At 40.4% G+C, this 25,311-nt stretch overlaps 2 protein-coding genes across 9 annotated transcripts in view; one reads left to right on the plus strand and one right to left on the minus strand.

Annotated features, from left to right (window-relative positions):
* The window catches only part of LOC134539033 (intraflagellar transport protein 80 homolog), a 39,827-nt gene extending 20,811 nt beyond the window's left edge, over nucleotides 1-19,016 (minus strand). For 2 of the 4 annotated variants that reach the window (XM_063380710.1, XM_063380708.1), the window contains exons 1-7: nucleotides 18,858-19,015; nucleotides 16,673-16,836; nucleotides 14,818-14,928; nucleotides 9,927-10,105; nucleotides 5,594-5,683; nucleotides 4,586-4,723; nucleotides 2,879-3,003 (exon numbers count right to left, since the gene is read on the minus strand). In XM_063380710.1, coding sequence (XP_063236780.1) covers nucleotides 2,879-3,003; nucleotides 4,586-4,723; nucleotides 5,594-5,683; nucleotides 9,927-10,105; nucleotides 14,818-14,928; nucleotides 16,673-16,836; nucleotides 18,858-18,952 — 902 coding nt within the window. In that variant the 5' untranslated portion in view covers nucleotides 18,953-19,015. Of the gene's footprint in view, nucleotides 1-2,878; nucleotides 3,004-4,585; nucleotides 4,784-5,593; nucleotides 5,684-9,926; nucleotides 10,106-14,817; nucleotides 14,929-16,672; nucleotides 16,837-18,857 lie in introns of all 4 variants that reach the window. The other 2 variants (XM_063380707.1, XM_063380709.1) reach the window with 2 other exon arrangements.
* A 250-nt stretch (nucleotides 19,017-19,266) lies between these two features.
* The window catches only part of LOC134539034 (protein timeless), a 64,796-nt gene continuing 58,751 nt past the window's right edge, over nucleotides 19,267-25,311 (plus strand). For 4 of the 5 annotated variants that reach the window (XM_063380711.1, XM_063380715.1, XM_063380714.1 and 1 more), the window contains exons 1-2: nucleotides 19,267-19,447; nucleotides 24,642-24,730. The gene's annotated coding sequence lies outside the window, so the exon portion shown is untranslated. The remainder of the gene's footprint in view (nucleotides 19,448-24,641; nucleotides 24,731-25,311) is intronic. The other variant, XM_063380713.1, reaches the window with a different exon arrangement.

A 25,311-nucleotide genomic window follows, 5' to 3' on the forward strand; every position in this document is an offset into this window, starting at 1 on the left:
GCATTGTGTCCTGTGACTCGTTACAGTTATAATTTTGACAAATTATATATTAACATACGTGATTTTATTTTCTACATTTATTTTTATTACGTACATATAAAATATGGAAGTTAGAACACCGAAAAGAAATTATATCGGTAGGCTACGTGGGAGGGAGCGCAAGATTGTGTTGAATGTATTTGAGTATTTTTCCAAAAATATGAGTGTGTGCAATGCAATTAAGGAAGCATACCATTCTTCTGGTCAGCTCTGTGCTACTCTTATGGAAGGGGTATCAACATTGGTCAGCGGTAGCAATAGTGATTAAAAGGTATGTGATGTTATTAATTTCTTAATCAAGTTAACGTTAGATTTATTGTATAAATTCCTATGAATTAAATGTGTGTGAACAGATTCTTGTTGTAAGTTAAAGTTAAAAAAAATTCCTTATCGGCACAGCCTAAAGGCGCAGGAAGATTTTGATGATTATATTTCTTTACATTAGAACAAAACGGGATTTTTATATCCTTAAACTTATATTTTTTTCTTCCCCTTGCAGTAATGGTTGTTACAAAATATATTTTAATCGAATCTTGAACATAATATGTAAAATGTATCAAATAAATACGAAGGAATTTAATTGCAATGATGGTACAAAATTTTGAATTATTTTTTTATCCTTCTCAACACCAAGCATCTTATCAAACATTGTTTTTGACAAAGTTTTGGAAAATAATTATGATATTTACAAACAATTTAAACAGATTTGATAAGGTGTCTACTAAGACAGTTACGTTTTTTTTTGTCCGGTGAAAATATTTTTCGAACCCATGCAGTTATGGCTGGTCGTATCAAAAATTTATTTAGAAAACATTTTTTGGCATTAGGTACTCCGAGTTATCATACGTTAAAACGGATGCAATATTATTCATATTATGGGAGTTGTTGTAATTTTTCTGTTTTTCAAAAAATCTTCCCCATTTCGACCCAATTGTTTGGATTTTTCCCATAACTTACTCAACCGAGAATTTCTATTACAGTATTTTATTTATCATTTTGGACATGACTTGTCCAAAAATACGGCATTTATCGGGCCCATGAAAATGTGATATATATGGGATTTTTAGAACATAAAAGAAAACTATAAGAAATTTTCGTCTACAATAGGTAGTTTTTATTTGAAATTTACATAAAAGTGGCATTATTACAAATTTATAAGTGTAATAGTATAAAATATTATAAATTACGATATGATTTCTTAAAATGCTTCTTGTTCGATCCGAATTACAAAGACACACATCTCCTGATATTCGTAATGTTTTTTAAAGATTCGGCAACAGCGCGCGCCATAAGCCGTGTACTGCAATCTAAGAGTGGGACGGGCTATAGAGGTGATCCTGGCACGTGGCACGCTGAACTCTGATAAGGTCTGCTGGTGACGCAGCACAGAGGACTTGATGTAGGGATCTCGCAATATGTTGCTTGTAAGCAAGGGCAGATCCAAGATTTTTTCAGGGGCACAAGGGTTTTTCTGAGGGGGACCACATGCGTTTTTCTTGAGGCACAGAAATTTGCTGGGGGGCGACAAGGGTATTACTTTAGGGCACAAGGATTTTTCTGGGGGGCACAAGCAATTTTCTGGACGGCACAAGCAATTTTCTGGAGGGCACAAGGGTTTTTCTAGGGGATACAAGGGTTTTTAATTTTATAGAGGGGGGGGCAAAATGGTTATTCTGGGGAGGGGGGTGTGTAAGGGTTGTAATGAGCGTAATTTTAGCAGGACTGCATTAAACTCCTTGTCAATTTTTTTTAGCATCAGGAAAAAAGGAGGGGGGGAAACGTACCCCCGTGCTCCCCCAATTCCGCCTATGCTTGTAAGCCTGTTTAAGTCTAGTGAGAGCTGTGTAAGTTGAAGTCAAATGGAAATGAGTGGCTGCACACTTAATGCTGTAGTTCCTTCTTTAGGGTGACCTTACCCCTTAAATTCGGCTAGCAATTAGAACTCCGCTCGGTACTAGAACCCACAACAGTCCGGCTGCGAGGAAGCTAGGGACACAGCGGCAGCCGGACATAACAGACGGACGAGTGGAACTTTCACTGATGTGTGAAAGATGTTTTTATTTTTTTTTTTAAATTTATTTATTTTAGTTTGTGATTGTAACATGCACCAACAGCCTATGGATTTAGCAGTGGGCACAACAAATTCAGACAGGTACAAAAAAAGAAAACAAAGGACAATAAGAATAATACAAAACTAAAAACAGGCACAAAAATGGTCACTGCAAGTACATGGACACTCCATCTCATCAGTATAAAAGTAAGCAGGCTCTGCATGAGATGAAACCACAGCAGGTACGGACATTCACAGTTAGCCAACACATGAAAACAAGCATACCAGATACTTTATCCATTATTAGGGCTTACGCAAGGAAATTTACCTGTGTTTGAGAGAGAGAGAGAGAAGGAAGAGAGAGAGAGAGAAGGAAAAGAGAGAAGGAAGAGAGAAAGAGAGTAGTGGGGAAAACTTACTCCTGACTATCAGAAACAGAAATAGATGTGTGCCGTAGTAAAATTAACTGTTCAGCAACAAATTCACCACAATGGCACACAAACATTTTAGATCACGCTCAGTACGACTGTATATAGTTTCCAGTGGGCTAATTCCGTATTTCCAGAACACAAGAGGAAAAAATAAATTAAACGAGTTTTGATCTCGAAATCGCAGTGTTTCTAGAGCCAAAAATTATTTTTTCTGAAGTACATATATCTCGCAAAGTCAATCAGGGGTGTATGCACGAGAGAGGAACGGCAGGTGTATATGTACCATCCCCTCCCCCCCCACCGAAATGAGATCCTGCGCACGCTCCTGAAGGCAGTGCTCGCGAGAGTGGCTCCGCACCTCTCTACGATGTGGGCGAACACGACGTGGCCGTTCCCGCAGGCCCCGGCCACCTGCGTGCCGTCGCTCGACCACGCGATGTTGAATATGCTGCCCGTGCTGGGCTTCTCCAGCGAGTGCGACCACTGCAACACACGCAGAACAGAGCTCGACGTCGCGGCCGGGCAACGGCAGCGCTGCCAACTTGACGGCACGCCCGTCGGCACGGGACCCGGGAACAATTCGCGGCTTCCCAAACGACCTCCAGGGGCAGACCACGCCATTTACCGCGTTCTCGGGGCCATAATAACGCCAGCTCGCTGGCCGCTGAATTGCGAGTCGTCTCAACCGGTTTTGCCCGTGGTTCGGTACTTGATTTGGCTGAGGGTTTCTCGTCAGCCCAGAGTCGTCCAGACAAACAGTGAGCCAATAGCAAAAGCAGCTTAAAGGCACGTGTGTCTGAATTTTTAACCTGTGTTGAGATGAATCCGCGAATTGTTCCGATCTCGAGCCATCAGTAGGGACGAGATTTTATGGTTTTATTTTTAGCTCAATTGTGTTTTCAAAACATGAGATTTCGGTGTTATTGTTTTTATTTTTATACGGTGCCTTTAGTCATAAAGATAAGTGTATTATTCAACAAATATGAATCTAAAATATCTCTTAGTACTTATTTCAACAAAATAGTCACCTTTTAAAATAGCATAAAATCATTAGTTCCTACAAAGCATGCTTCAAACAGAACTAGTGAAAAAAAATATATAAATAAACCAGTACATTTTTGTGTGTTTGAAAAATGTGCTGACCAGTAATGACAAAACATGTTCCTAAAAAGAGATGCAAGATCAAACAATGATAATCTTATTTTTTTTCTAATCCATGTATATATAGATTATACATACATTTTGGTAAAAAATTCATGCTAAATAAATTATGTACTTATAACTAATTTACCATAATAAAATTTTTATTTTTAGCTAAGATTTGTCAAACTGCTGATTGATTTCATGTTTTTAGTTACATTTTGGTGCTAAATGGTGTAACTTGCATTTCAGTGTTACATGTTGTTCTGACATGTTTTGTGGTGTTATTTAGGTTTTATCACAATTCACCATATCATATTGTCTCTACACATCAGCAATCACATTCATGCATACAATAAAACATGCCAAATACTAAACTCTACAAAAATAATTAACTCTCACTCCTATACAGAAACAAGTTGATCCAGTCATTAACTAATTTAAAAAAAAAAACACAGGTTTGCAAAACAAAATTAACTCTGAAAAGAATTTTCATAAATTATATTTATTTGAAGTTCTTTACGTAAGGTTTAATTTCTTTTCAAAGGAATTACACAAGCCAGAGATATTTATAGTACGAAAAAAAAAAAAACCTAAGTTTACATATTTGTTTGGTTATGTATGGTATATACGATCATCATCATTAAATAGCCATTCTCGCGGAAGCAATAAGAAGATGCGACATTCAAACAATAATAAAAATAATGAATATATGTTATACATTTTCAAAATGTTTTGATTTCAATTTTGAATTCGTCATTGAGAATACTAAAAAAAACTTAATACAGTGAAAAATCATTGTAAAATACTTGCAAATAAAAATTTCTGGTTCTTGGTAGTTAGTAAAAGTGCTAGTTTATAACACCACAGGAATGGGGCACTCGGGGCGGGGGGCTGGTGGTTGCTCCCCGACGCGGCTACTCACGCCGGCCCTGTCGCACAGCCGCAGGGTGTTGAAGGAGCCGACCGCAAACAGGTCCCCGTCGGGGGCCCACGACAGCGCGGTTACGGGGTGGTCGTGGGCCGGGCTGGCGTAGAGCTGCCGCCCGTACGTGTCCCACACCTGCGGACCAATCACGGCGCGAGCCCCTCCGGTCACCGAGCGGGGCAGTCCCGGTCCGGTCTGAACGTCGGGCAGGACAGGTACCGGGGAGCCCACGCCCTTACTTCAGCTCACCATCCCTGATTTCCCCCCCCTCCCCGTTTTCGCTGTCCCACCAAAAATACAGATGTACTACGATAACGATATTACTAGCAAAATAAATCAAAGTACTTTTTGACGTGACGTCTAATAGATCGATGAACGCCGGCCGCACGCACAAAAAGTGTCCCCTTACGCACTTTGTCCCGTTACACTCATTGTACGTTTGCGCCGCATCTATCTCTCTCTTCCACTCGATTGGAACAACCATCGATTTGACCTTTTTCGAGGCACATTAAACTTGAAACACTCCCTTTTCGTTTCCTACTTTTCCTATCATCGCCCCATCCTTAAAAGAATGACACAGATTGGAAGAAGTTAAATAGCAAACATGTATAAAAGTTATAGTTAAAATAATCTGTTCATTAAAGTAATAAACATATTTGAATTAATGAGTGCAAATAAAAGTAAATTTATCAATGAAATTGTAGATTTCATTTCACTCCTTTGTATCCATACAAAATAGTGATAATACAATAAAAATTATTCAATTTTATTCATAAAAGTATGCAATCATTTCATCAATGTTTTGTTATGACGTTGTAAAGTTAAACTATCGTCCGTAAACCGACTTTACAGACAACCAATTTGTTAAAATTAAAAACTTGATCTAGCAGACTCTCAACGCGCACAAAGAAGTTTCACTTGAAAAATTCTTTCGACAACCCCCGGAGCAAAGTAACTTCGCTCCACGACGCGCAAGTTGGCGAGGAGATGAAAGTCGTGGCTGACCTTGTAGCGACAATCCTCGCCGCCGGAGATGATGAGGTTGTTGCTGGGATTCCAAGCGACCTTCAGGATCAGCCCGTCGTGTGCCTTCCACTGCGAGAAACAACGCACTCATTTGTTCGGCTCCGCACGAGGGACAATTCGCGAGAGCGAGGGCACCGCTTTGAGATCTACTCAGGGGCGCAACAACAGGGGGGGCAAGGGTATTTTTTTACCCCCCCCCCCCCCCCCCCCCCCCCGAAACCTTGAAGTGGGGGCAAACGGGAGCAAAGAAAGTGCTGTGAAATCAATTTTTAGATAGTAAAACTGCTTAAATAGCACCATTTTTCACCTTGAAATACAAATTTTCCCGGGGGAGGGCCCCCTGACCCCCCGCTTCAATAGGGGGGATCCATGATTCTTTATAAAAAGGTATTTGCCCCCCCCTTTCGAAATTTTGTTGTTTCGCCCCTGGATCTACTCATCACTTCACAAATTACCTTCTGCGTGATACACATCAAAACTCAATAAAACAAACCTGGTCCATAATTTTTGTCACTTTGCAATAACAAAGTTTGTAATACACAAACTATTAAAAAAATTAATCCCAATTTTTTATTTTTTTATAATTTCTAAATCAATTTTAAATAAAGTTAAAACTTGCACATAATTTTATACTGCGCCAAATGTACTGTTTTTTTAGGGTTGTAAAATACAATTTTAGAATGGCTACGCCCGTGGTTCAGAAAAAAAATTTTTCTATGGTTTCACACTAAAAAGGATTAAATGCAGAAAATTGAAGAAAAGTTTTATAAATTACCTACAAAAAAGACATACTACCAACATTATGAAATAACCAACCAAAGTAATGGCATCCGTATTATTTTAGTTGAAACAGCACATTTTTTTTTACATTAATTCTGAGATTTTGTATTAATCATCATTTACTACATTTTATTGTTTACCCTTGTAACAAACATAATTTTGTATTACTTGATAACCATACTTTTGTATTAAAGAAATTTCTAAGTATTATAAATCCTATATAATTTATTGGGACTGCGAAAACACTTTGTATGATTGATAGTTTTGTATTAACACGGATTTTGTTAATGAGGTGTTACTGTATAAATAAGCAATACACCAATGAATTTCAGAAAAGTTAAGTACACCTATCCCTCACTTAGCACGACTAATTCGTTCCTAAAAATGCTCGTGTTATCTGAAATCGCATATTCTGAAGCATTAGTTTCCATAAATAGCAAGGCTAATTTATTTAATGTGTTCCAAAATTGTCTAGGAAAATATACTTTACATAATATAAATGCATTTAAAACACTCAACTATAAATATGTCACACTATTTATCATTATATGCCTCCCATTGCACTTTGTATGACAAATACGACACAGTGTAATGGGAGATACGTGGTTGTGTACTTTATCGTCAGTCGGCTGGCTGACTTGCCCGCCCGGACGTGACCTTCAACTCACGTCGCGTACCTATCAAAACCATCCTTTACTGACAGTGAAACCGATATTACTGTTCAGATAATTACATTTTAATTTTTCAAAAATTAAAGTGCTTATTCGCGTATCACCACCTGGTTCACACCAATCCTGTCGGGCCAATGATTATTTTTCATTGCATCAATTATTTAACAACCTTTTCTACGTTCATTTCATCTGTTCATTTCTGTTCCGGTATCTAATGTCAAATATATTCCCGCTAGTACAACCAACAGCATCAGACTTATAAAAACATTTGGTAAAAGTCCTTATTTCGTACGATTATGCGCACAGTTGACTTGCTTAAAATTCAAGTGCGACCAACATAAGCGTGGCCTTCATGACAATCTGCACGCTGTAATACTTCTAGTTTTGTCTCAAATACTTGATCGCGATGCATTATGAGTGAGCAAGCACGTACAGTTACCGGCAGCTGAATGGGCAGATGTTGCTTTTGTTTGAGTGAATTCCCTGCCACTGGCTAGACTGAGTTCATGGCCCGGTTTGTGGCCAGGCGACAACGGCACGGCACGGCAGCATATACACGGACGTAAAAACATTTGGTCCTCTACACTCCATAGCCGCAATTTAAATTGCCATAGCTGATATTTGTACAACAGCCGATAGCGTAGACAGACCTACGCACGCATCTCTTCCCCCCTTGTTTGGCCAACCTATCCCAGGGCACATCTGTTATTTACAGGAATTGAAACAGACTTAGTGGCGTCGTGCTCAACTTTTTTTTTGCCTGCCGAGATTTCTTGCTAACTGAAATTTACAGACATGCTATTCAAGACTGGGGCAGTAAAATTCACATCGCGTTAAATGAATCCGCGCAATCTGAAGATGTGCTAAGTGAGGGATAGGTGTAATCAACTGTTGTTGCTAATAGTTATTTAACCATAATGATTCCTCAGATTCCAAAATCAAAAGAAAACACTATCAATTTCCAGCAATTTGTTTAGTTGTACGCTATGTCTAATCACAGCAAATATTTAATCGCTAATTTACTTTCAGTACAGTGAAATGTCTTTAAAACTAAATCCTATAGCTCAGCACATTCTGTGATTTTGCACCAATCGAGATATTTTTGAGTGCTTTCCGGCGTTGACCTTGGTCGTCAGGTAGACCTGTACGAATAATAGTCTTTTGATGCGAATTGAAAACCCAATTGAATGTTTAAAATATTCGCGATATCAAATCGGATTGCAAATATCTTCCTCTGCGAAGCTGTTTTACATTTATTTTACAAAGTAAAGTACAGTAGAACCCTGTTATAATGTTTTTCAAGGGAGCACAAGAAAAAAACATTATAAGCAGGAAAACATTATAAGCAGGAAATCTCAATTCAGCACTTAACAATGTTCGAGCTTAGTGCCAATGAACTCACCAAGCTATGTAAACAACTTTAATGTTAAAACCAAAGATATTATACTTGATACATGAATTTTCTGAAACAAGCGAACAATTTTTCAACTTCTTGTTCCCTGGTTACATTTTGTTTGTTTTTAAAGATACACTGCCACATTTTTTGTAAAATTGTCTCACGATTCATGATGACAACATGAAGAGTGAGAACGTCTACTCCTTCGCCACCTGAAAATGTTTAATTTTGGGATTCCTACGTATGAACGAAAAAAATAAATTATTTGTAAGCAATAGAAAACACTTTTAGTTATGCCCTCGCTCAATGGTTTGCAACTTAAATATCGTAGGACTATGTACGTGAATCTGAATACCCACTGGAATGGCAAGGAAGAGAAGAGTTGACTAAGGGTGCTAACTGTCATGTAACTATGAACATTGTGTACCTTCAGTATATTGCATAAAATTGTATTTTAACAAACTTCATGTATTGTATGGCAGTGATTATAAACATAAACATACATAAAGGAAACTCTTTATCGTAAGTGTTGGAATAATTTGGTTTTAAAACATTTTTTCCCCATTTATTGAATGTTAGAAAGCAAACATTATAATCAGGAAATTACACTATTTATGAACGTTATATGCAGGAAATAAATACATTGTCCTTATGGGGGAAATATTGGGACTTTAAAAATATGACATTATAAGCAGGAAAACATTATATACAGGAACATTATAACAGGGTTCTACTGTATTCAAGCAAAAATAATTGTTTAACCATTATAATGTTTGTATTGATTAAGCGATTAATCAATTGGGTCATATATATATATATATATATATATATATATATATATATATATATATATATATATATATATATATATATATATATATAACATCATTCAATAAAAATGATGAAATAACTATGCATAATATTAGTATTGAAAATTTATAAAAGCAAACGTAGAGTGACTTCTTTTGTTTTTTTAAGTAAACATCATATTCAAGAAAAACGTACATATAAAAATAAACTAAATATTTTCATAAGTGAATCTCAGGTTTTCAATGTGTTAAAGCTTTGCAACAAACATATAGCTTCACATCAGATGCGAAGCTTTGAATCACAACTGAAGCTTCAAACCAAACCAACATTGAAACAACGAGCTTCGATTGATTCGCTCGGTCGAAGCTACGCGCGGGCCTATCGCCGGGTTGCACAACTGCGCTGCTGGCATTTCTTAGTTAACTCGAGAGTTTACCGTTGCTAATTTGTTTGCATTTCAGCACAAGTGTTTCATGTTTTCTAGTGGGTTACGTTTGGCGTTTCACATTTCACGGGTACATTTCGGTGATGATTTTTCGAAGAGGCGATCACATGAGAGCATGAGAGTGTAAAAACAATAATCTAGAATGGCTGTTACGTGGGAGACGGAACGCTGGAACTCACGAGGGTGTCTGCCGACCCCCCGGACACTCACCCGGTGGGGCTTGCTGTTGGGGGCCAGCGCCTTGATGACGAGCGCCTTGCCCTGCGTGTGCAGCAGCTGGGTCCCGTCCGGGCTCCACGCCGCGCTGTACACGGGGCTGTCCCCCTGGACCACCGTGGAGCGCAGCATCCCGCTGCGGGACCACACCTTGGCCTGGCCGTCCTCCCCCACTGCAAGCAGCCGGCCCCCCGGGACTCCCCCAGTCTCCTTCGCGGGTCCTCCCTCACTCCACACCACTTCTCAGTACCCGTGACTAATCCACAGGTCCTCCTCTCAGTCCCAGAAAATACCCCACAGGTCCTCTCAGTACCCGAAACTAATCCACAGGTCCTCCTTCAGCCCCAGAAAATACCCCACAGGTCCTCTCAGTACCCGCAACTAATCCAAAGGTCCTCCTTCAGTCCCAGAAAATACCCCACAGGTCCTCTCAGTACCCGCAACTAATCCACAGGTCCTCCTTCAGTCCCAGAAAATACCCCACAGGTCCTCTCAGTACCCGCAACTAATCCACAGGTCCTCCTTCAGCCCCAGAAAATACCCCACAGGTCCTCTCAGTACCCACAACTAATCCACAGGTCCTCTCAGTCCCAGAAAATACCCCACAGGTCCTCTCAGTACCCGCAACTAATCCACAGGTCCTCCTTCAGTCCCAGAAAATACCCCACAGGTCCTCTCAGTACCCGCAACTAATCCACAGGTCCTCCTTCAGTCCCAGAAAATACCCCACAGGTCCTCTCAGTACCCGCAACTAATGCACAGGTCCTCCTTCAGTCCCAGAAAATTTCCCCACAGGTCCTCTCAGTACCCGCAACTAATCCACAGGTCCTCCTTCAGTCCCAGAAAATACCCCACAGGTCCTCTCAGTACCCGGAACTAATGCACAGGTCCTCCTTAGTCCCAGAAAATTTCCACACAGGTCCTCTCAGTACCCGCAACTAATCCACAGGTCCTCCTTCAGTCCCAGAAAATACCCCACAGGTCCTCTCAGTACCCGCAACTAATCCACAGGTCCTCATTCAGCACCAGAAAATACCCCACAGGTCCTCTCAGTACCCGCAACTAATCCACATGTCCTCATTCAGCACCAGAAAATACCCCACAGGTCCTCTCAGTACCCGCAACTAATCCACAGGTCCTCCTTCAGTCCCAGAAAATACCCCACAGGTCCTCTCAGTACCCGCAACTAATCCACAGGTCCTCCTTCAGCCCCAGAAAATACCCCACAAGTCCTCTCAGTACCCGCAACTAATCCACAGGTCCTCCTTCAGTCCCAGAAAATACCCCACAGTTCCTCTCAGTACCCGAAACTAATCCACAGGTCCTCCTTCAGCCCCAGAAAATACCCCACAGGTCCTCTCAGTACCCGCAACTAATCCACAGGTCCTCTCAGTCCCAGAAAATACCCCACAGGTCCTCTCAGTACCCGCAACTAATGCACAGGTCCTCCTTCAGTCCTAGAAAATACCCCACAGGTCCTCTCAGTACCCGAAACTAATCCACAGGTCCTCCTTCAGCCCCAGAAAATACCCCACAGGTCCTCTCAGTACCCGCAACTAATCCACAGGTCCTCTCAGTCCCAGAAAATACCCCACAGGTCCTCTCAGTACCCGCAACTAATCCACAGGTCCTCCTTCAGTCCCAGAAAATACCCCACAGGTCCTCTCAGTACCCGCAACTAATCCACAGGTCCTCCTTCAGCCCCGGAAAATACCCCACAGGTCCTCTCAGTACCCGCAACTAATCCACAGGTCCTACTTCAGTCCCAGAAAATACCCCACAGGTCCTCTCAGTACCCGCAACTAATCCACAGGTCCTCTCAGTCCCAGAAAATACCCCACAGGTCCTCTCAGTACCCGCAACTAATCCACAGGTCCTCCTTCAGTCCCAGAAAATACCCCACAGGTCCTCTCAGTACCCGCAACTAATCCACAGGTCCTCCTTCAGCCCCGGAAAATACCCCACAGGTCCTCTCAGTACCCGCAACTAATCCACAGGTCCTACTTCAGTCCCAGAAAATACCCCACAGGTCCTCTCAGTACCCGCAACTAATCCACACCTTTTCTCAGTACCTGCGACTGTTCTGCTTGTGAAGTGGTGCTGACAAGAGGCTGACAAGATGTGAAACATCTTTTTATCCTGTATTTTTTATCATAAAATAATTTATTTTTTTGGTCTATACTGTGAAAACTAATATAAAAATTTAGATGCGTTAAAAAAAAAATATGTGCCTTAAGTCCACACTCGACAGAAGTGAAACTTCTTGCTTTTTAGGTACAGACAAAGATAAATTATAAGTATTTTTCAAACAAGAGATAATAACTGAGAATAGTAAGGATGCAGGTATGATCTCAATTGAAAAAAATGCATTTTTTCAGCAATCCGTACTCTCGAATCCATTCACTGGCTCTTTTTGGTGTCTCTTTGGGCGGTTTATTCTCACATTGCCTTTGATGATACCTCTAATCTGCTTTTTTCTTTTTATTATATTTAGGCATGATTTTAAATCATCATTTCCAGCTAAATAAAAAGAAAAAAAAAACACTTAAATCAAACATAAATTACACTAATTTTAAGTCTATCTCACAAATCTATTTCCTTTTAAAATTTCAAATCACGTTGTTTACATACCAAAAATAAATTACACTAATAAAGTTAGCATCTTAAGTCTATTTGTCTTTTTTACATTTTAAATTACAGTATTCACAGAAAAATGAACGATACTTATAAATTTAATTGCATAAATCAATAACTCTTTTCCACAAAAAATAAATAAATTCCAGATACTTTAAATTAAATAACAGAATCTTTAACCGTTACAAAAGCTGACAAGTAGACAGACACAGGCAGCGTTACAAGAATTCCGTAGCTTCACTGCTGAGTCATTTCTACCCCAGTTGCCGTCTTCCCATTCGAACCGCTAGCGCATGCATTGGAGTGGCGTCGCCGCTGACGCACTCACCTCTTCTACCGGTTCCCCCACCGCTTACATGACTATTCCCCTCATGAGATTAGAATTTTCGTAATGCTCATAATTGTAGCCGCCTCAGCAAAGAAGTTTCAGTTCAAAAATATTTATTTCCATGATAAGTTAACTACTTAAGTAATTAAATCTTAAAGGTGAAAATCATATGGCGATGTTGCAGCACACGTTGAGAACAACATGTCAAGGCCACCATGTAGAGACCGATATATTCAAGCTAGTACATATGTTGAGTGCGAGGGTCAATGTTTTTGAAATATTCACTAATATCTGCAGCACTGACATGTCGAACTTTCATCAAGGTGCACAACTTGGACGATCGACATCAAGTTCTAAATGTTTTTTTTTTATTTTTTATTTTTTATTTATTTATTGTGGCCTACAGCTTTTCGCCAACAGCCAAAGGGTCATCATTTTCAGTGTGAATCTCAATTTCAACTCGTATTCAAATATCAGAATATGTATGGTACACCCATGCCTTACCCGGGACTCGAACCCAGGACCCCTCGCACCGTAAGCCGGTGTGCATCCGACTACGCTACGGAGGTCGGCAGTTCTAAATGTCACACAGCTTTAAACCTTTTTCACCTACATTTTGCATGGCAGCCAATCCGAACATTTTGGGACTGAGTTCCGACAGTCATTTCTGCCAACAACTGCACCAAACACAACTAAAACCTTGTGTCTCTTACAACCGTTCCAACAAACTGTTATCAGGACAAACGGCTATAATGCCTTCTCGACAGAAAATAACTTAGAAGTGTTCTGATTTGCTGTGATATACTTATAAAATCATAAAAAGGCATACAGGAATGATACTTGAATTCTTCATTTGAAAATTCTCTCACAGCTATAATATCCCTGATTAAAAAAAAAAAAAAAATTCTAACAATTCTTTAGCGATGATTTTAAAACCTAGAGGAAAAAAAATTAACCACCAGAAAACTTTAAAAACAATTCTTTAAATGTGATATAACTACTAAGAATGTAAGAATAGAAGAAAATCTGGAAATACACAACCAAATACCATGAAAATCAGTGCTATATATAATTAATTATATTTTGGTAGCATACTTTACTTAGCTAAAAGTTTGCAGCAAATGCTCATACTCAGTAAAGCTGAAACACGTCATACAGTATTATCAATGATAGTCGAGCAATTTTTTTTACAAAAAAATACTGTTTTGGTTTTGTTGCACTACAGTTGAAAGTTACTGATAATTAATATTGAAACATTTATAATAAAAATATATTGCCTAGTCATTTTTTTTTAAATGTCTTCAACTACAACAATAGTCAACTTTTATGACATGGCAATGAATTTTTTCCTTAAAAAAAAGTCACATCTTCCAATTAATGAATAATAAACTTCATCAAACACAAATATTATTGGAAGCAAGATTTCTCATGTTAGAAGTTTCATAATTCAATTAAAATTTAATCAAAGTGTCTGATTGGTTGGTTAAATACAACATTAAAGACCATAAATAAAACTTATCATTCTGGAAAGCACAACCACAGTGCTATCTCATGACAAATAAGTAGAGACCGGAAAAATTCGCGGATTCATTTCGCGATAGTCTAGAATCCAAAAATGTTTGCCTTTTTACCGCATCAGTGATTGGGCCACAGTTTATCTGAATGACACTCGGCCAATGGAAAAACCTTCAACAAAAGAAGTATCGAATCATTAACGTCCCAGTTAAACAGGTGTCACGAGTCAGCAGCCAATGAGCAGGTGTGATTTTCCCCGCGTGCGTAGAGGATCATGGAGCATATCCGACAGGTCATTGAAATCGCGAATTTTTCCAGTCTCTACAAATAAGGAATAGGAGTGTCCTGCGAAACACTCGGGGGGACGAACAAGGGACGCCAACGACAACGAGCGTCGCACGCACGTACCCGTGAGGAACCCCGCGCCGTCGTGGCTCCAGCGGCCGGCCAGCACCGCGCCCTTGTGCGCGTCCACGCTCTTCTCCACGCGCCCGCTCTTACCGATCAGGTGGAACTTGCCTGCCGACACACCGTCCACAAACTCCTCCTAGCTCGTCAATCACAGCGGCCACAAAACATTGACCAAACCCTCCAATGTGTACTGTAGTCCACAATCTCCTCCTAGTTTGTAAATCAGAGCGGCCACAAAACATTGACCAAACCCTCCAATGTGTACTGTAGTCCACAATCTCCTCCTAGTTTGTAAATCAGAGCGGCCACAAAACATTGACCAAACCCTCCAATGTGTACTGTAGTCCACAATCTCCTCCTATTTTGTAAATCAGAGCGGCCACAAAACATTGACCAAACCCTCCAATTTGTAGTCCACAATCTCCTCCTAGCTCGTCAATCAGAGCGGCCACAAAACATTGACCAAACCCTCCAATGGGTATAAGTCAGCCAACCTAGCAGACCTTTTAACTGCAATTTTTGCGATTTTACTTTTTTTTTTTTTTGCACATTAAGTTCCTCAGAACTTTTTTTTCTGTACGTGCTGCAAAAGCAATCCAATCCAAAAAAAACCTCTTCGCTCCAATGGTCTAAAAATCAAATTGGCAGTTCCTACACCTCCCAACGTGAATTAATGTTTGTTTTTAAAAAATTAGCTTGGATTTTCAATGTAACCGGTTAATTTGAGTATTTAAGCATGTTTTTTTAACTTGCCCAGTATAACAGTGAATGGTCTTAACAACCAACATTCTATTGCTCAGCACGTTTTCCAATCCGGCAGCAAAGGAACCGCTCTATTTCAGTGGATTCCAGCTGTTAACCTTGTAAAATGGCTTAACTCCTGCCCCCTGTTAACAACACTTTTCAGCTACTAATGTGTGTTAGGTTGCTTGTACGATTTCCTTATTCAGAGTTCCTGATTATTTTGTAACCATGTCTCATCTATTATGTACAGGCATTTAAGGTATTTTAATGTATGCTGAAAAATCTTAATAATTAGGTATTTATTTTTATCAGGTTTTACATAAAATTTAGTATTTTATTTATTCTTCCATTGCTAATTCTCAATGAAAATATAAAATATTAAGGAACTATGAGGTATGTATGTATATTTCTACAACCAGAAGTACGGTTTCAGTTAAAGTCTTAATTCTGCTGTAAATTTTTGACTTCAGCAAAAAGGGTTTGCTAATTAAACAGATGGTCTATTAGTATTATTAGGGGGTGAGATAATGTTTAAATTCAAATTGAAAATATTAGATTGATATTCAGTTTGAAACTAAACAAAGACATCAGTTATAATAGAGATAGCCAACATTCTTACGAATTGTGGCCACAATGAAGTTGAGGTTTAAGAAGCCAGTAAGAACTGATTTTTTTTATGAAGCTTTGTTATTCGTATTATTTGTGGATAAAAATGTAGATAATGGACAGATATTTTAGATCAACACTTGCAATGGGAATTTCATTTATCGATACAATATACACAGGTGACCTGAAGTCTTCATCTTTTCATAAATATGATTAGTAGAGACCCGTGAAATTGGCGGGTTCATTTCGTGTTATGCTAAAATTCAAATAATTATACCTTAGTGTTGCTTCTGTCATTGGTTCACTGTTAATCCGGAGGACTGAGGGCCAATTAGAGACCCTCACTGATAGAAGTGTCGAATCACAGGCCGCCCAGTCAAGACGACTCACAAGTCAGCAGCCGATGAACAGCTGGCATTTGCCCGAGTGTGTAGAGGATATTGGAGTCTATCCTGGAGGTCACGGGACTCTGGTCAGGTGATGTCGGCGGGCCGCGACTCACCGTCGGCCGCCGTCAGCAGGAGCAGGTCGAGGCCTTGCTTCTTGCCGCCCGCCTGCGGCCGCGGGAACCAGTCCATGTCCGTGGGGAACACCTCCGGGGGCAGCTCGGCCACCGTCGCCGTCTCCTTCGTCGCCGGGTTCCACCTCAGCAGCAGGTGGTCGTCCCTGGGCCAGCACAGAGACGCTTCTTGAGCACTGTCAGGGCCTCCGACATCCCCGGGGTCTGATCACCAGGGGGAGGGGAGGGGGGGGACTGGTAGAGTTCAGAAAATTTTTTTTTGCTCGTGTTTACCCAGATTTTAGGACAAAATTACGTACAACTTACATCACCAACAGGGCCGGCGCGTCCGCACAGGCGAACCAGGCGACCGCCCAGGGCGCCAAGTAGCTGGGGGCGGCGCAGCACGACACACAACAGCTGATACAACATGTTTAACGATTATTGAAACTAGATGAAAATGGAATTTTTGTAACAGTTTGGAATGCTTATATATTGATATAAGTAATTATTTAGAGTCCACTGTGACCTGTTTATGAATTTGTAATAAGTAAAAAAGTAAAAAAAAAAAACACAAGCCTGCTTACATTTGATTGTTGACAAAATATTAGGCTTACGTGATGTATTTTGAGGCAAGGATAATTTTTTTTGGGGTGTCCGGCGGGTTGGGGGGGGGGGGGGGGGGTTTAAGGTTTTTCGCCTAGAGCGCCAATTTACCTTGCACTGGCCCTGATAACCAACATACCTAACTGAGTTTGTGCTGATCAATCAGAGACATCTGTTTACGCAATCAAAACACAATTGTAATAGTTTTCACCCCACTTCTAGGAAAGTTGATTTTTAAGTTAAATAAGCAAAAGAAAACAGGATTTAAAAAATCAATTTGTATTCTTTGACTCCTTGTTTCATTTGTCTTAGTTAAATAGTAATAACTGTAAAAGAATATTTAAATATTCAATTTCAAACCATTTATTTCCACATTACCTTTATAAGTGAACTTTTTTTCTCCATACTGAGTTATAGCTAATATGAATAAATTCAAGAATTTAAAAAAACATTAGGTATCAAGGAGAGTAATAATTAACATATTTAATGTATGGCATAGGATGCCTATGAGTACTTAAGTTGGCAGTGATCTATAAAAGGTAGTTAAATGCTCTAAGAATAGTGAAAGGTTTTAATTTAATTGGAACAGAACCATGTCGGATTAGTGAGTTTGAAAAATCATCACACATCAATATAGTTCCAAGGGGGATCACAAAGAAAAATTAATATACAACACAATGGTACTTCAAATAAGTTGTAATAACCTGCTCTAAAGGAAGAAAAAATACAGAAAATCATTGGTCTCCTTTAAACAATAATTAAGGAAATGTACATGTGAAATACAAATTGTAACCCACTGCAAAACAGGAAAAAAACTGCACTGAAATGAAAACTGACAATAACGATAAACACTTTGTTTTTCCTGACCGTGTTTGTGCCCAGATAGGCGGAGCCCTTAAGAGTTTCTCATTGGTCCATTCCTCCTGATAAACTGTAAGCTAATAGCTAGGGCCATGCATATTTCGTGAAAAGATTCCGAGATTTGTTATAAGTTAAAACACTGTAGCATCGTCTCTGTTTCGTAATTGGATGAATTTCTTTCAGGCGCATGGCAATTGTTACACGACCAATCACAGTAATTGAGTGGGGAAGCAAACGCGTCCTGAATGGCTCGGTCAAACAAGGCAACGACTTCTCCCGCAGACGGCCGCCAATCACAAGAAACCACTAATGCGGGTGTACCTTGTTGCAGTCTAATAGGCGTTCAGATTTATTCGCGAAAAAGGCCTGCCCCTACTAATAGCAGACGCAGCACAATGGCATACATTATTTCAATTCTAGCCTATAGTTAAATGAAATCGCGAATTTTTTCCTGTCTCTTTCAATAAGTTATTCTGTAACAATTGCATACATTTTTTTTTTTGTAAAATGGGACGATTCTAACATGTTTTACGACTGTGCACGCAGTAGCTAGCTTTATTCGCAGCATAGAACTACAATTGTGACACCTCAAGTGTTTTTTGTGTGATGTGTGTCTAGAAATAATAAACTTCTTGAAAGCTCAATGCTCTACCATATTCTAACAGGTTAAAAAGAAACTATTCAAATCTCTATTTCCTTCATGGAACAAAAATAATCTTACCCACAAGAATACACTTCCTCAGCATTGCACCAACCTACACAACAAACTAAAGCATTATGCTTAGGATCGTCTAAATTTGACGTTTTAAATTTCATGGCAACACCATTTGTAAACACAACCCCATTATACCATAGAAGTACACATGAAGTATGTGCCCAATTATATAACTTAACAACGTACACGCATACAGTACAAAAAAAAAAGTTAGTTTGAGAAATTTATTTGCGTAAATGATCACGGATCTTTCATTAAAAAAAAGGTATATCATACACTTTTAAATGGACAATTATTAAATTTTAAATGTTTCATGCCTTGAAGTATTAAGTTAATTGTCCCATAAACTAACATGTCCTTGATTTATTCGGGCGCTCAGTTTGCCCAGACTGTAAAACTACCTCAAGCAATCAAACTCACGTTGCCAGTACACGTGACAAACGTGATGTGTTGAATGTACGCAGGTGGCAAAGTTGTGTGTTTGTGACAGTAGTACAACTGTAAGCAATATGTGTAATATTTTGAAATAAATTAAAAGTGATTTGATGCAGTCATAGTTTCCTACCGAATAGTGGTTAAGGAGCAATATTGTTAAGGTAAGTTTTACCGCTATATAAGCAAACTAAATTAGCCCTCAAGTAGCTACTGCTACAATATAGTCTTTAGTTCACCTTATACGTACAAATATAATAGGCATATATCCGTTGAATAATTTGGAGTATTTATTTTTGAATAGCTGCACATTCCAGGAAATGTTTTATAAGCTGACGCGCAGCCTTATTTTGTGCTCTCATTGTGTATAAATGTAGGCCTACTTTAGAACTCTGCGGAGGCAGTGAACGGAGATAAAATCAGTCAAGTACATTCTGCAAATCACTATATGTACGAAAAATATTATAGTATATTCAGTGAATGTCATACCAATGTGTAATATACGAATTCATTTAAGTACAGACTGTACCAAAGTTACGTAACAAACCTAAGAAGCAAAGGCATACATACATACTTGAAATAGGAAGTCCGTCTTTGTTACTTATTAACTACAGCTACAGCTACCATAAAAACCTTGGTTGACAATCAAATTCATGTTAATGTTAAGAAATTATTTATCACCATTTGAATAAAAAAATTTGTACTATGAATATTCGTGAGATATTTCCGGCTCATCAGAGAATCAAACTCAGCACCTTTGATTCGCTAACCACGCGTGACCTGACTACTATTGGAACTTTGAACAACCTTTGCTTCTTTTTTTTTTGGGGGGGGGGGGGGGGGGGGGGGGGAATGTTGAGTTTGGAGATTTTTTCTTAATGCGTGAGAATACTGAAAGTAGAACAAAATTACAAGCTGTTGCTGATAAAATTCATTGGAAACCTTACAAGTGATGTGATACGTTTTGATTACATTAATGGTTACGTTTACCGTATTATTTTTGACGTGACAACGTCTAATAAATCGAAGAACGCCGGCTGCACGCACGAAAAAGAATGACTCATTGTCCCGTTACGCACATTGTCCCGTTACGCTTTGTCCCGTTACGCTCATTGTACGCTTTCGCCGCATCTATCTCTCTTCCACTCGATTGGAACAACCATCGATTTGACTTTTTCGAGGCACATTAAACTTGAAACACTCCCATTCGTTTCCTACTTTTCCTATCATCGTCCTATCATTGGAACATTGTTTCAGTGTATAAATGCATCACCGTATCGTGTGAAAAGCAGAAATAAACGAATTTACAGCAGACAAAACGAACAAACAATGTTTTGTTATTCCCGCAATGGTCTTCAACTCTTGTGGCCATGGCCGGCGACCTTGGGTTCACTTCCGCTTCCGATATCGCTGTCGCGACAGCCAGCGGTATCGTGATATGTAAGTCTGGCCCCGATTCACAATCCGGCAGTTTTTGAGCAGCGGGAGAATTTAAGGTGCAGAAGATAGAAGTGAAAAATTATATATATATATATATATATATATATATATATATATATATATATATATATATATATATATATATTTAAGCATGCGGTAATGATTTGATTAAAAAAAATTTTCATGTTAAATGAATGGAGACCAGAAAAATTCGCGATTTCAAGGACCTGTAGGATATACTCCATGATCCTCTATGCACTCGGGCAAATTACAGCTTCTCATTGGCTACTGACTCGTCACACCTGTTAACTGGGACGCTAGTGATTCGATACTTCTTTTGTTGAAGGTTTTTCATTGGCCGAGTGTCATTCAGATAAACTGTGGCCGAATCACTGATGCATAGAGACATGCAAAATTCGCGGATTCATTTCGCGATATGCTAGCATCAAAACAACTATACCTTCGTACCGCTTCTGCGATTGGCCCACATTTTATCCGGGGAACTGTGAGCCAATGGGAAACACTAAACCAAGAAAGTGCCGAATTACGGACAGCCTAGTTGAGACGTCTCACGCGTCAGTAGCCAATGAACAGGTGTCATTTCCGCGAGTATTTAAAGGACTGTGGAGTCTATCCTAGAGGTCAATGAATCCGCGAATTTTGCAGGTCTCTACTGATGCAGTAAAAAGGCAAACTTTTTTGGATTATAGACTATCACGAAATGAATCCGCGAATTTTTCCGGTCTCTATAAATGAAATGCAAATGCAAATCTTCTCACTTTCGCACTGTGTTGTGATTGGTCTGAAGTTATTTGGACACGCCCCTCCACGACCGTGAGCCAACGACGCCCAGCCAGGAGAGAAGTAAGCGAATCAGGTGGTGTCAATTATCAATGATAAATAAGTTCTCGCTAAAAAAAAAAATCAACCAATGGGAAAGCAAACAATGGGTTGAGCACACCCGTGACTTTGGATTCTACCCTGAGGCCAGACGAATCCGATAGAGTACACTAACAAAGCATTCAAAAACTTGTTAAGCCTACAGCAAAAACCTTCTTTGTTTTTCTTCCGCGTGTGCGTCTGCCTTATTTTCGGAAGTCGGAAGCCGGCGTGAGTGCTACGAAGATCCTGTTGTCTGAGATTGCGGAAGGACTCTTCGTTTATTTGAGGTTAGTTCTTCGTTGAAAAGTCCGCGGGTTTGCAGTTGTTCCAAACAGTAGGGACTGGAAAAATTCGCGGTTTGAATGACCTCTAGGATGGACTCCACGATCCTCTATGTAGGCGGGAATATTACACCAGCTCATTGGCTATTGACTCGTGACACCTGCTAACTGGGATGCTTATGATTCGATACTTCTTACGTTGAGGGTCATTCATTGGCTCTCAGTCCTTCAGGCAAACTGTGTCCCAATCACTGAAGCGGTAATAAGTTACACGCACTTGGATTCTAGCCTATCGCGAAATGAACCCGCGAATTTTTCCTGTCCCTACCAAACAGTGCAGAGGAGCGCGGAGTCAGTCGTGGTGGTCGAATGCAACGGGAGACGGAGCATCTGGTCCAGGGCCGGAGAACGCGAAATGTCGAGGTCGCCTCGTCCATCCCACTAGGGGAAATGTACCGCGGCTGGTGGTTGGTGGTGGTGGGTGATGGGGGAGGAGCCAAGGTCGACGGCGCATCTCGCATCGCTGTGAAGCTGCCGACTGCAGCTGAGACCAGGTGGGGCTCGTTCCGTGAGCGACAGCCGAGTCCATCCTGGAGTAAAGACATTACGCGTGGCATAATCGCGGCTCGACTAATCGATAGAGACCCTCAAAAATTCACGATCTCAGTGACCCATAGCTAGAGACCTTCAAAATTCGCGGTTTCGATGGCCTTCAGGATAGACTGCACATACCCCTGTACACTCGGGCAAATAACGCAAGTTCATTGGCTGCCGACTTGTAAGTCGTCTCGGCTGGTTTGTCTGTGATTCGATCCTTCTTTGGTTGAGGGTTTATAACTGGTTGAGATTTGTCCAGATGAACAGTAAGCCAATAGCAAAAATATCTAAGAGGTATATGTGTTTGAATTCTAGCCTATCACCGAATGAATCCGCGAATTTTGCAGGTCTATACCCATAGCTAGAGACCTGCAAAATTCGCGGATTCATTGACCTCTAGGATAGACTCCACAGTCCTTTAAATACTCGCGGAAAAGACACCTGTTCATTGGCTACTGACGCGTGAGACGTCTCAACTAGGCTGTCCGTAATTCGGCACTTTCTTGGTTTAGTGTTTCCCATTGGCTCACAGTTCACCGGATAAAATGTGGGCCAATCGCAGAAGCGGTACGAAGGTATAGTTGTTTTGATGCTAGCCTATCGCGAAATTAATCCGCGAATTTTGCATGTCTCTACCCATAGCGTAGAGACCGGAAAAATTCGCGGATTCATTTCGTGATAGTCTAGAATCCAAAAACGTTTGCCTTTTTACAGCATCAGTGTTTGGGACACAGTTTATCTGAATGACACTTGACCAATGAAAAAACTTTAACAAAAGAAGTATCGATTCACTAGCGTCCCAGTTAACAGGTGACACGAGTCAGTAGCCAATGAGCGCATGTTATTTTCCCACGTGCATAGAGGTTCATGGTACAGGTCATTGAAATCGCGAATTTTTCCGGTCTCCAAGAAAGGCAAAGACTGTTTCTTTGGCCGGGAAAGTTATGTCTGTTTTCTAGGATAGTTATGGAATTGTCTTAATCAATTATCTCGGAAAAAAAGGGGGGGGGGGGGGAGGCGAAATGACAGTAGCATACTACGCACCATTACTCGACAAGCTGAAGGCAGAAATGGCAGAAAAAAACGTCACATTTTCAGAAACAAAAAAAAATTGTTTCGCCAAGACAACGCAACAGCTCACACCTCAGTGGTCGCCATGACGAAAATACACTAAATGCGTCTTGAAAAGCTTGACCAGCCTCCCTGCCCACCAGATCTGCACCCAACTGACATTTATTTTTGTTCCCTAGGCTAAACGTCGCTCGCAGAGATCAGAGATTTTTGTCGAACGATGAGGTATTCACGTTCGTAAACAACTATTTTGCAAAGACTCAGGCAAACGATTAAAAAAAAAAAAAAACTGCGTGTGATTACAGGGAGTACATTCCAGAGCATGCGCAAACACATCCCCCAATTTTTGTTGAGTGCTACCATCTTCATATTGAAGTCAAAAACTTTTCAGACAACCCTCGTGTACCATTCCATCATGTTGAAGTAAAAAACTTTCCCCTCGTGTACCATTAAATAATTTCTGAAGCAAGAATGTTTGTAAAAATTAATTATTGTTATTTAAGTCATCATTTTAAAGAGATTTTTTAATTTTTTATTTATATTATATTTAAAACTTAATTTTCGATGTTGGCATCTCTCAGACCGCACAGCCATATTCGGCCCGTGCAGTTGCGCTCCTCTGGATGTTCCAGAGAGACTCATTGTTGCGGGAAGCCTAAGATGTACATCAAGTTCTGTCCCTGCCCGAACACGGCCGAACAATTCACCTTCGGCCAACCTCGGGTTCATTTATATACCTATTTATATTTCTCTGTTTATTTTAATGTGGCTATACTAACCTAACTAACCGTCCATGGTGTTTTTAAAGTGTTTTAATGTAGCTAACCTAACCGACCACTTTCAATATTCGAATTCATTTTTCCTGCGCAAAAATAAAACAGATCCCGAGGTTGGCCGAAGGGTGGATATTCGGGCGTGTTCGGGCAGGGACAGAACTTGAAGTACATCTTTGGCTTCTCCATTGTTGTTGGGAGTAGGGTGGAGGGGTGAGTGGTGATGGGAAAGGGGCAGGGGAGGGAGGCGAAGGTACGAGGTCCTCCCTGCGGCTCTCTGGCTGCGTCAGTCGGTCGTCGGCGTCTGTCCGCAGCACCCGCTGACGTCACTCGGCGACCCTGCAGCCTTCACCTTGACCGCGAGTCTCCGCGGGTCACCGAACTCTCGAAACAGTGACTAGAGGTAAGGGCGCCCACATGATAGTTGTTTTTATTGTTTTGGACGTGACAACTAGAGACCGGAAAAAAAAAATCGCGATTTCAATGACGTGTAGGATCTCCATGATCCTCTATGCACGAGAGGAAATTACACCTGCTCATTGGCTACTGACTCGTGACACCTGTTAACTGGGACGCTCGTGGTTCGATACTTCTTTTGTTGAAAGTTTTTCATTGGCCGAGTGTCATTCAGATAAACTGTGGCCCAATCACTGACGCGGTAAAAAGGCAAAACGTTTTTGGATTCTAGCCTATCGCGAAATGAATCCGCGAATTTTTCCGGTCTCTACTTATAAATCGATGAACGCCGGCTGCACGCACGAAAAAGCATGACGCATTGATTGTCACGTTCCGCCTGAGCCGAGCGTGCAATAACCGGCCAACCACCATGCGAGAAAATCTTCTATAATATCAAACAGGTTAAGGTGGGCTTTTTAAAAGCAGCAATTTAAAAAATTTGATATGACGTTATCACGTAAAATTATCGTCCGTAAACTGACTTTACAGACAAACACCCCCCCCCCCCCATTTTTTTGAGGGTATGGG

The sequence above is a fragment of the Bacillus rossius genome, chromosome 14, assembly GCF_032445375.1.
Source record: "Bacillus rossius redtenbacheri isolate Brsri chromosome 14, Brsri_v3, whole genome shotgun sequence".
Taxonomy (NCBI): Eukaryota; Metazoa; Arthropoda; class Insecta; order Phasmatodea; family Bacillidae; genus Bacillus; species Bacillus rossius.